We start from the raw sequence: 11,828 nt of genomic DNA on the forward strand, positions 1-11,828 counted from the left end.
CCCCCTTTCCCTGTTGCAACAGGAACAGCTACAAATAATGCAGCCACAAAAGAAAGAATTATTTTTTTTTTCTCCTCAAAGTTATTCTGTCAACCTACCAACCTAACAAACTTAATTGTTTCCTATGGTTGGAAACAATTAAAGAACATGACTTCAACATGTCACTGAACACATGACTTTAACTATATAATGTTTGTGGTGGATATTTCTTTTTGAATGAATATTTGTATAACTATCTCATGTATACATACAACAAACTTCAGGTATCATTCATTTTATTAGGTCATTCAAATGAGTTTATATCCTTCATTTTCAAACTACTGCATAACCATTCAAGCAAAGTAACCTTAATGAATTGATTGTAATTGTAATTAATAACTGGAAAAAAAATGGGATTTTAATTTGCAGATTGCGCACTGTGTTGTTTTCTTTATGATGTTTATAGCAGTAGTAAGAGAAAAATGACAAAAATGAGATCCTGTGATAACTGATCCTATGATAACTAACCCTAAGATAACCATGGAGGTGGTAGTGAATGCCAGCTGTTTCATGTTACTACTATAACCTGCATTGGTTTTTAAAAATTATTTTCTTTTCTCTACAGTCATTCCATTACGCTTCCCTCAGGGTAAAAAGCAGAAAATGGTCAAAAGGTAACTTATCTGAGTTAACATTTTTAAACTAGAAAATGAGACAAATTCTCTGATAATAAGTGGTCTGGATCAAATGCCAAAGTTCAACTTAATTCAGATATTTCTAAATGTGATAGTAAACACCAAAGTAAAATACCGAATAAATGTGTTATAAGGTATAATATTGCTAGACTTGGCGGTAAAATTTCCTCTGACTTAGATAGAAGAAAGGTAGTATCTGTATATTTTGCCATTTCCTTCTGCTCTGTTTCTTTTTCTATTCATGGCCTATTTGAGACTGTTGAAACAATGAACATATGAAAAATAGTTACAGCATAATAAATTCCTATGAAAGTATATGGCCAGTGAGCTCTCTTTATTCTGATTTTTGGTTTAGTCTCGCAAAATATCTTATTCTAAAAAGAGCAAAATGTTAAGAACTTGGTTGTGGAATGTTGCAGAACAAAGGATCGTGTTTTGATGTTATCTAAATTTCTGCACTGTTTCACAGCTGTAGGACAAATATAATTCTTGCAGCAATATAAACTTGATTTTTCACAGAAAAATGTCTAATAATTTAAGAAATTTCCTACAGAGTCTTTTTCAGAAAAAATGATACCATAATTAAGAAAAAAACCTGTTCTTATTCATATTTACAAGGCACACTAAAATTTTAAGCCTTTCAATTAGGATGTATTGAAATGACAATGACAAAAAAAAACCTTTTCCTGGTGCTGTGCCTTTAAACAGGCTGCAGTAAAGTTAAAATATTGTTCTTCAGTTAAATTCAGGATAGAAGAAATGTAAGCATGTGCATTTTTATGGACGTGGATGATCTTTCTTTTTTTTTGACTATAAATATTGACTATAAAAATTGAGTTTAAAAATTCCCAGAATTTGACAGGCCTCCTATTGCTAAAAGAAGTAACAGAAGATATACGGAAGAAGTAGTGTTTACATCTGTATACAGATTATGTCATACTCTGAGTTTCAATTGAGGGCTAAATGAATACAGTTTTACTTTGGAATGATGATGCCCATCTTAATCAGATAAAAATGCAGCCCTAAGAGGAATGAACCCTCTAGAGCTTAAATAAACCATTACATAAAACAGGCCCTTTTTATTTTGTATTCATGCTGAAACCTAAATTGCAGAGCATTGTCGAATTTGGAAATTGTTCATTCAATCTCCTCTCCCTGAAACTGAAGAGGATTTGGCTTGAAGGATTTTGAATTGAATCATCATTAAAAATTAGTAGTGTGTTTATATTGAGAAGAATAGTTCTTTCACTCTTTCATTCAGTGAGATGTCTCACACTATTGTTGTGTTCTCAGGGAGCTCTCTAACGACTGGGAGCAGAAGACGGATTTCCTGCAAAGACTTGGGGCATGGAGATTGTGAAGGTTGGCTGTGGAAGAAAAAGGATGCCAAAGGTTATTTCACACAGAAATGGAAAAAGTACTGGTTTATTCTGAAGGATTCATCCTTGTACTGGTACACAAACCAGAACGTAAGTATACTCTATGTTTGGAGAAAGCCAAAATTAAACCTTAACCTTTAGAATTCTTTTGAATAAAGTCTATTTTTACTACATGGTAGGATATGTTAGTGAACTGCCACTTTAATTGCCAGGTTTGGGTCGCTCTACCTGGAAATATTTCAATTGAAATTATTTTTTAAAGTCTCCAAAGTCCATGTCCGAGCTTATTAAAATAGCAGATGTTCATGGCACTCTTAAGGAAATAAATATATCAATAGTTAATACTTCTCTGCAGGCAGTATTTCTTTGGACTAAGACAGTGTTCACATGCAGCTCTTCTTAGTTTCAGGTGTGTGGAGAGATGTATACAGTGTAGCCATTCATTTTAGTTAAGCATTATGTGAAACAGATGTGAAAATCTGAATTTGTAGATCTCTTTATCTGAAAGTTATTCTTATATAGATGTTCCTCTTGCTTTTTGCTGAATTAGTCTGGAGTTTGCAGTTTCTCGTGTAAAACGCTGTTCTTGGCGAAATGTTATTGAAAACCACTGGGCCTATGCTTGTGCAATCTGCATATATGTAGGAAAAAATAATGAAGGGGAAAAGCCAAAAATCGTTAGACTGCTATTCTTCCATTTGTATGCGTTGAGCCTCAGTGCCTGATCTAAACTGTCTGCATACAGCCTGCTTTGATTACTGGTATTTTAGTACATATTTTCCATTTTCTTCAAGAGGAGAATTTTACTAGCATAATTATCCTCAGTTTTAGTATTTTCTTGTCAGCCCAAAACAGTATTGCTTCAGGCAGCGGATGCTAAAGGCCTTCAGGTTTTGTGTTGTACATTTTGTTTGACATTGTTACATGCAAGGTGGTAGTCATTGTGTCCCACTGATTTTCAGTCTGTTGTTTACAGCCAAGCCATAATTCATAGTGCACTTGCTAATACTTTTCAAAAATCTGACTGGTGTTAATATGTCTCCTTGCTTTTCCTGGTAAATTACTTCAAAAGAAGCAAAAAGTGACAAGAGATACTTTCTAGTTATTACTTTTCCATTTAATCACTGGTGAGCTCGCTGTAGGAACCTCCTCAATTATTATTAGCAGGGCAGATGGTCTGCACAATTGTCGCTTTAAAAGGAGGCATCCACAAAACAGTTTTCAAATGTAGACTATATGATGAAGAAACAGAATTCTTGTCTGTAGTTGTTGATGTCTTGACTGCTGTTTTAGGTGCTGTATTGGTGCTGAAAGGTTTCCTGTAATCTTCAGCAAAGGGGAATTAGGATGACTGCAGCTCCTTGAAGAAACTGTCAGTTTAGTTACTTCATAAAAGTTATTGACATTGTATGATGAACTAAACAGATTTTTTAAAGTAAAAACGTTATAGGGAAAATATGTTCAGCATTTCAATTGATTGGATGGTTGTTCTTAGCGTAAGACCCAAATGGCTACTGCTCACTTCTTTCTTCTTTATGTTATTCTTCACCATCACTTTCTCTTCTCTTCTCATAGGATGAAAAAGCAGAAGGATTCATTAGCTTACCTGAGTTCAGAATAGATAGAGCAATTGAATGCAGAAGAAAACAGTAAGTAATGCGTCAATTATGTTTATAAATTAAGGGATCGCTCTTGGAAGTATACTATATATAGTACTGAAAATTTGCAAAGCCCAGAGAAGGAAGTTACACAGGAAACCTTGAAATCTGTAAATAATACATAATAGATCCGCTTAAGCTTTAGTGTTTCTCTTTATTATAAAAGATACAACTTTATGTAAATTCCATAAACTGTCTTACAAAGAATTGGATAACTCTTTGGTCAGCTTTCCAGATAGCCCAGCTACAACTTCAGTTAAATAAGTAAAGCAAAAAATAATGAATAGGTTAGCCAAGAGATAAAACTTTCTTAGGTTCAGTAAGGTCATCTTGATAAGAATCAAGTGTGCAAGAAACAATTACCGTAGGAAATACCATTAAAAATATCATAGCAAGGGATGGTGAGTATAATCTCCATTTTTCTCCTTTATAGAGGAAGCTTACTTACCCAATATTGTGTAATTCTCAACTGCTAAAATATTTAGGTTCCATATGCAAAATGAACATTGCGTTATTGCTTAAGTGCGTATTGCTACCACTGCATTATGCTCCCAGTAAAAAGCATATGCTAAGCTTCGCCACCCTTAAGGCATATTTAATAACAGACACTCATTGGAAATTGTTTGCAAGCACTGTTGGGACTGGAATTCATAGCTGTCAAACAGCACGTTTAACAGAACAATTCTAATGCTTTGAGACTAGCATTTTGCTGGTACCTCCTGAATTACTTGCATGTGTCTTCTCTATGCTGCATCTGGATTCTTAAAACTTGCTGCCGTGAGGAGCTACATAGAATAGCACTAAAGATACTCTCTTACTAAAGCTTTCCTAGCTATAACTAAGCATCTTGAATTTTTGTTGTGCTTTTCCAATGACTAAATGCAGTTTTGGTCTGAGGAATACAAGTCCTACAAGTATGAACATGTGTACAATAAAAATACTGAAGGTATGAATTACAATAGAGACTACTCATACGAAAATCAAACCTCTTCAATTGCTTGTCCTTGTCCGCAGGTATTACTACTGTCTGTCTGAGAATTAGAAGACAGTGCATTTATACTTCCATTACCCCTTTCAGCTGAGGGTATCACTATAGAAATTAAACATGAACTGAGCACTATACATTCCTCTGAGGAATGAGTAGATATTGATATTAATAATGATATTGAAAAAAAAAAACAGGAAAAATAATACCCTTTTGTTAGAATATAAAACACTTAACAAATTGCAGTGAATTAACCAAGATCAAACAGAAGGTCACTATGCACAGCTAGAAATAGCTTCCAGAGCTTTGCTCTAAGCATCAGAACACATTTCCTCAGAGCACTTCTTAGAGAACAATTTCTGTAGGGTATATGCACAGGAAAAAGTCCGATTAACTAAAACTTTGCACACTACTGAAAACTGAGTACCTTCAGGCTTTGAATCCTTTCAAAAAGAGGTAGGTCCAGGGGTAAAAGTATAATGAAGACGTTAATAGTATTCCCTTTGTTCGCTGAGCTTGAATTTCCCTTTGATTTCTTCCTTCATGCACTATCATTTATATATTTCCCCCATCATAAAAACTACACTTACATTTGCCACTATTTTACCTGCTCCTCTGAAAACTGCAGCGAAGGTAAATCCAGTGTTAGGCTCACTTACGTTTCAGTATATCCAGCACATGTGAATGAAGGGCCCTGCTTGTGTTGCAGCCAGCTCTAATCCACAGCCTCTATAAGCACACTTCTAAAGCGCTTACCTATCCTCTTCTACGTTGTCTTACCGAGGACAGGACTGAGCATGATTGCCATTGGCTGATTCCACTGAAAAGCTAATGGTTCTGGTGAGCCTAGGGACAACTTCCTGTGGTTTGATTCTTCTGCATTCCTTTTACAAATAAAATTAAAGTGATGGTGACCCATTTTGACCCAGCATATTCTGGAAAAGTTCTAACTCACACTTTGTTATTCTCTCTGCTAGACTAGAGGGAAACATTTCAGTTAGGATTTTCTTGCCTCCTTTTCAGTGAGCTACTGAAGACAGATTTTACAGGATCAGTTCTTGCTTCTTTCCACTTTAGGATATCTTTTTCAGTTAATAGTGGGGTTTAGTAGGTGCTGGAATGTAACCTAAAATTCATTGCAAGCTTGAAATCTGAAAATACAAATCTGGTTGTGTTCTTACTCACTTCTATATGATTGAATCCATTTTAACGTTAATGCAAAAGCTAGTAAAGCAGTTACCTTGACAATTAATAAGGACAGGGGAAAGAAACCTAGTTCTTTCCTTTTTTTTTTTCTTTTTGGTAGGTTCATTTGTTTTTAAATTAAAATTGCCTGAAAAGTACGCTTAGTGTTTTAGTGCATAAAGAAGTCCAGCTAAAATCACAGTGTTAGTTTTCTTTCAGCTCTCTCAAAAGCAAAACTAAGAACATTTTGGGACTCAGCTTGGATTTCCCCTCAAATTTCTGTTATTTTCAGAGCCAACAATGTGAAATGTGCAAACCTTATTGAACAAAAGAATTTGAAGTCTTACTAGAATGATTAATAGATTTGTCTTTTCCACTGTTCTGTCAGATGGAGAATGCTGTTTTATCGTATGACTGTTACTGATGTCCATAGTTAACATTGAATGAAATAGCCTTAAGAAAACTTTCACAAGAATATGTAGTAATTGAATGCATTATTCTGTATGGTTTGATTTTTTGCCTCACTAATGTATTTAATGAAGGTACCCTGATTATTATACGAATCATGGCATTATCTCAGACTGGTTTAGGTCTCCAGGCTATATTTGGATGTAGAATGACCTTGTCCCTGCGAGAGGAGGTTTCTTGCGTTGACACTGAAAAATTTTCCACCGCTTTTAGGCAACACCTGCATCTTCATGATTAAAAATGATTATACCCTATTAGAAATCTTAGTTATTTAAGTTTGTGTGATGTGGCACGACATGAATATCATGTTATATTCAAAGATACTGATAATTATAATGCCCCATGATGAAGCTGATCCACAAGACTAAAGATTAATGGAACTACATATACAATTAATCGTTGTTAACTAGTGCTTTGCCTCAACTTTCAAAAATCTCCACCTAGTGAAAATTTTTATTGCATAATTAATGCAAATTTAGGTCTTAAATTTATGAGAGCATATGCCATACTGTTGGCTCTTCATATTGAAACTGTGCAGTCAGAATTCTATATAAATGTCATTGATATAGTATAGGTAGACATGAAGTTGTATCTTAGAGGTTGCTATCGTTTCAGTAACTTTTATTACTTCTGAAATGAACTTGGCAGTCTTGGTAGACAGCAAACCAAACTGGAGCCACCAGCGGGCCCCCACAGGAAAGAAGGCTAATAGCTTCCTGGGCTGTGTTAACTGGAGTGCAGCCAATAGCTGAAGGAAGTGATTATTCCCTTTTACTTGGTACTCATTACACCACATCTAGATTATTGCATCCATGTTTGGGCCCTCCAAAACAAGTCAAAGGTAAAAATATAGGTATCATTCTTCAGCATTATTCATATTTGTCTATAGATCTAGAATTATTTCCCTGGAGGCTTTTCTGCAGTTCTTAATGCTAGTGTATCTAAATGCTTCTCTAATAAAAATCTTTGTGACACTTCTGGGAGATGAAGATGGATTTATTGTTGCATTTTGCAGCCCAGAAACAGAACTGCAAAACATTTAAATCAAAAGTTTCCACAGAATTGGGATCTCCCTTTCATAACAATAAAGACCTGTTTTCTTCAGCTTATGTAAATATATAACAGTACAATACATTATTGCAGCTGTAAGTGCTCTCCATTTCAGTAAATTATCAGAATATCAGACAAAAAGTTATTAAGGAACATTCATGTAGTAACCAATTAAGTCTGTTTGCTGTGACTTAGCACGTGAGAACTCCTTTGCATAAGCTGGAATACCTGCAGCATTTAACTGATTTATCCTTGAAAAAATTCTTGCTCTGCGCATTTTATGACACATTCACAAATTCCATAACAACTGAGACAGGAGTCCTACAGAAAGTAGCCTTACCTGTTGCATAATCCTGATTCACCTCTCTAGCAAGTCCACTCTGTACCTTGATTGAGGTAGGGTTCCTGTGACAATGTAATATTCAAATACATAATTGTAGATTGTATGACATTATAAAAGCATAGTGGAGCCAGATTCAAGTTGTTTATCACACTAACTCTGACATATTCTAACTTTTAAAAGGTTGACTCTGAAAACACAATATTGGCATTTTAATGCTTTTATGTATGTAAATTTCCTGTCTAGGAAAATAATCCTATTTACAAGCAGAAACTCCATCATGTGATATTCTAACAGGATTAATCAAGAGGATTAGAATCTTTAGATCAACCACATAATCCTCTCCAACTTGAGCCAATACTTAAATCTCAGAACTGGAAGACAGTTGGGCCAATGGAACACTAGAAGGTAGAGATGTTGCACAGAGTTCAGACCAACGGAAAACAGAGTGCTGACATCGCAGCAAAAAATACATCCATGAAAATAGCATATCATGCTTAAATAGTATAACAACGCAGGAGTATTTCTTTAGTAATGACTTCCTATTTTGAGTACTGAAAATTACGTTCTGTTAGGAACTTGTGTAAGGAGGTATAGTATTTGTTAATTACTGTATAATTAACAATGTGTAATGTACCACTCTAATACATGTGTGTGTGCATAAAAACATATACAAAAGTATTTCACATTTCTTATTCACAGACAGATAATCATCTGTTTTGCTAGAGCAGTTGGAGTTGCTGGTAGTCAGCTGGCATAAGGGGACTAAAAAGTTCCGCATTAAGGAGACTAAGAATGATAAGAATATTTGACATTAAAATCATATTATGCTAATCAGGTAAAAAAATCATAAATTTGATCAGAGTATACTTAAAACTATATTTATATAATGATCAAAATATCTTGCATTAAAATCTTAAAATTCAGTACGTATAATTAACAAGCATATGCCATCTAGTGGGCACCAGAAAAGTTTCCTCCCTATTCAGGATTTCTCATGTACTCACTATTTTCATTTGCAAAAATACAAGTATCTAGGGAGATGAGGATCTGCAGTTGAAATTATCAATGTCCAGATGCCAAAACAATACTTAAATACCTCTCAAGTCTCTTTATGGAATTAAGATGTTTTATGATAGCCCTTGGCACAGGCCAAGGTAAACTTACCCTTAATATAATTCTAATCTCATGAAAACAGAAACTGCACATAAATACAACTCTGCTGTTATCTCATTCTTCTGTAGAACTTTTGTTAGGAAAGCCTGTTATGGTACACATTTGTATTAATAATATCTATAAGAAAATCAGTGTGCCCAAGTGAAGCTTCTTCAGCTTTCATTTTTGTCTCTGAAAACTGCAATAAATCATAGTAATTAATAAAATGCCCATTTGCATTTAAGCTATTAGTAGTAGAAATGTTGCATCACAGGTTTTTCATAATGCCATGTGTAATGATTCCTAATCTAATTCTTACATCTGGTAATTACCATATAAATGTCAGTATTTTAATGTAAATGTTATGAATGATAGCGTGGGGGTTTTTAACATTTGCCAACTAATCAAATCATAGTAATTAATAAAATGCCCATTTGCATTTAAGCTATTAGTAGTAGAAATGTTGCATCACAGGTTTTTCATAATGCCATGTGTAATGATTCCTAATCTAATTCTTACATCTGGTAATTACCATATAAATGTCAGTATTTTAATGTAAATGTTATGAATGATAGCGTGGGGGTTTTTAACATTTGCCAACTAATCAAAATAATAGTATTTAATGCTCTGAGTTTGTGGTTTCCTTGACAGCAAGACTCCTTTTAATTATATTCACACAAAAAAATTGTAAGAAATACGATTATTGTTCTTAGCAGTTTTCAAATAACTGCTCAACTGGGGGAGAGCTTAGGTATTATACCATATAAAAACATTAATAAAAAGCATTTTTGTGTGAACTATAATCATCCATGCTGTAAGATTTTGAGCCTGGTTATTCTCTCATGCCTGAAATCTGAATAGAATACAATGCAATGTTGTGATGTCTGTATATAGCCAGCCTAAAGTGAGACTCAGACCTTGTCTCATGAAATCAGTAATATAGAATTGAATCACACTGGCCAAGTGGCTGGTGAAGGAATTGAAATTTGAGGAAGGAGAAAGAATGTTAGCAATGCACAGAGCAATGTCAGTCTTACAGCTACCTTTTGTCATGCTACTATTCAGTACCTCAGGTCAGCATAGCCAAGAATATAGTATACTATACTACTAATATTGTACTAGTTACACAAGTAGAACAGTACAGACTTTTAAAATTAAGTTAAGCCTGTTGTGATATGCTTTTGGAACTATTCCAGTGATTTCTAATTTTACTTGCACTTTTCAAAAAGAACTGCACTCTATAAATTAACCTTTGCATAAATTTAAAATCACCAAAGGGGGGGAGGGGGGGGAAGCCAACCCACAACTATGACTTCTCAAATGCAGATGAAGAAACATTAGCTATTAATGAATCACAGTGATTGCAGAAAAAATACAGAAAAGAATAGTGGATTAAGATGAAAAGTACCTGGGGTATGTTTGGTTTTAGAGTAACTTGACAAAGCAATTGCTGGAATTAGAAGTGACTACTTAAAGAGTTAAGACTATTGAAGGAACTTTATTATTATCTACTTCCAAACAAACAAAGCCTACCACTTATATTCCCTAGAACTTTCCATATGCTTCTCTTAAGCTCAAATTGAATGAAAGTTATAATTAGGGATTAAAAAACTATTGTATTTAAATAAATTTGTTTCCTAAATTTAGCTTATTCTAGAGATCTTACACTCTTAAGTAAAGAGAATTTGAGAGCGCTGTATTTTTAATGTCATCCCCAGTCAAATGCAACTACCAGATGGTTATTCATCTTTATATTCCTTCTCTTCTCATTTATTAACGTAAAATAAAATTTTGGATAAATTCATGTATATCTTCAGAATCAAAGTTACAATAAAGACATGAGACAGTTGTAACATAAGTTGGCAGACCTCTATATTTCTTTGAGTAGGACACAAACCACAGTCATCTAAATATATGAGAAGAGGTGGAGGGATCAAACTCTTATTCCTTTAGAGATCTTTGGAATGCAACTAACATGTACTTAAATATACTCAATAAGATTTTAAAATTCACCCAAGAAGTTTTTAGATGTGTAACATCACTGGTTATTGAAAGGATTTACATTTCTAAGTCCATTCAGGGGCTTTTGAAATTTTTACAAAGTACCAGTTAGGTTCGCAAATGTAGATATAATCAGATCAGTAGGAATCCATCTATAAGTTTATCCAGCAAGATTCAAAATGCCTGTGAAACCTGTAACATGCTGAAGAATCATAGAGCAGGTTAGTCTTGCGTATTTGTAGCCAAACTGTTTGAAAGAAAAGGTATTTTTTTATTCTTTGTGCTTATTTTATAGTGCCTTCAAAGCATGCCACCCCAAAATAAAGAGCTTCTACTTTGCAACAGACTGCCTTGAAGAAATGAATAGGTAAGTCATGTTTCCTCTTTATCATGGTATATTCTTTATCATGGTACTCCAATAATTGAAAATAATATTTCATCTCACATAGAAATATACTCGTGGAGCATGATGTAATGCTGATTGATAGTGTTCTCAGTACTTCGTCCACTTAGTCATCCATTAATTTTAGTACATAAATTACATTGTGTGGCTCACTTTGCTGAAATTTTCTGTTATGCCGCATATCACATTTCTGCAAAGGTGTGGTAGGAAAGTCAGTTGTGTTGGTCTCATCTACATTCATCAGAATTTTTGTTTGTTAATGGGCATAAAGTTTATCACACTGCTAATTTTTTGTTGATCAAGGCTAGAAATATTAATGTGGGATAAATGTTTCTGGTATATAAAAACAATGCATACATACCAAAGCTCATACTTCAGAGTATACCCACGTGATGGGATAAGATATTTTGAAGTTAGCTCTACTGACAATTCATAGTAACATGACATGACCTAAAACCAGAGAAAAGCAATTTGAAGTATTTTTTTTAACAGGAATAGGATGAACTAATGTAATGCATTAATTTTTCATG

General features: G+C 34.1%; 1 protein-coding gene across 1 annotated transcript in view; it reads left to right on the forward strand.

Moving 5' to 3' along the window:
- Nucleotides 1-11,828, forward strand: part of LOC103906244 (connector enhancer of kinase suppressor of ras 2) — a 217,434-nt gene that overhangs the window by 190,824 nt on the left and 14,782 nt on the right. Inside the window, exons 16-19 of the mRNA XM_019474318.1 lie at nucleotides 605-653; nucleotides 1,968-2,143; nucleotides 3,629-3,702; nucleotides 11,191-11,262. Coding sequence (XP_019329863.1) covers nucleotides 605-653; nucleotides 1,968-2,143; nucleotides 3,629-3,702; nucleotides 11,191-11,262 — 371 coding nt within the window. The remainder of the gene's footprint in view (nucleotides 1-604; nucleotides 654-1,967; nucleotides 2,144-3,628; nucleotides 3,703-11,190; nucleotides 11,263-11,828) is intronic.

Source organism: Aptenodytes forsteri, unplaced genomic scaffold, assembly GCF_000699145.1.
Source record: "Aptenodytes forsteri isolate BGI_AS27 unplaced genomic scaffold, ASM69914v1 Scaffold72, whole genome shotgun sequence".
Taxonomy (NCBI): domain Eukaryota; kingdom Metazoa; phylum Chordata; class Aves; order Sphenisciformes; family Spheniscidae; genus Aptenodytes; species Aptenodytes forsteri.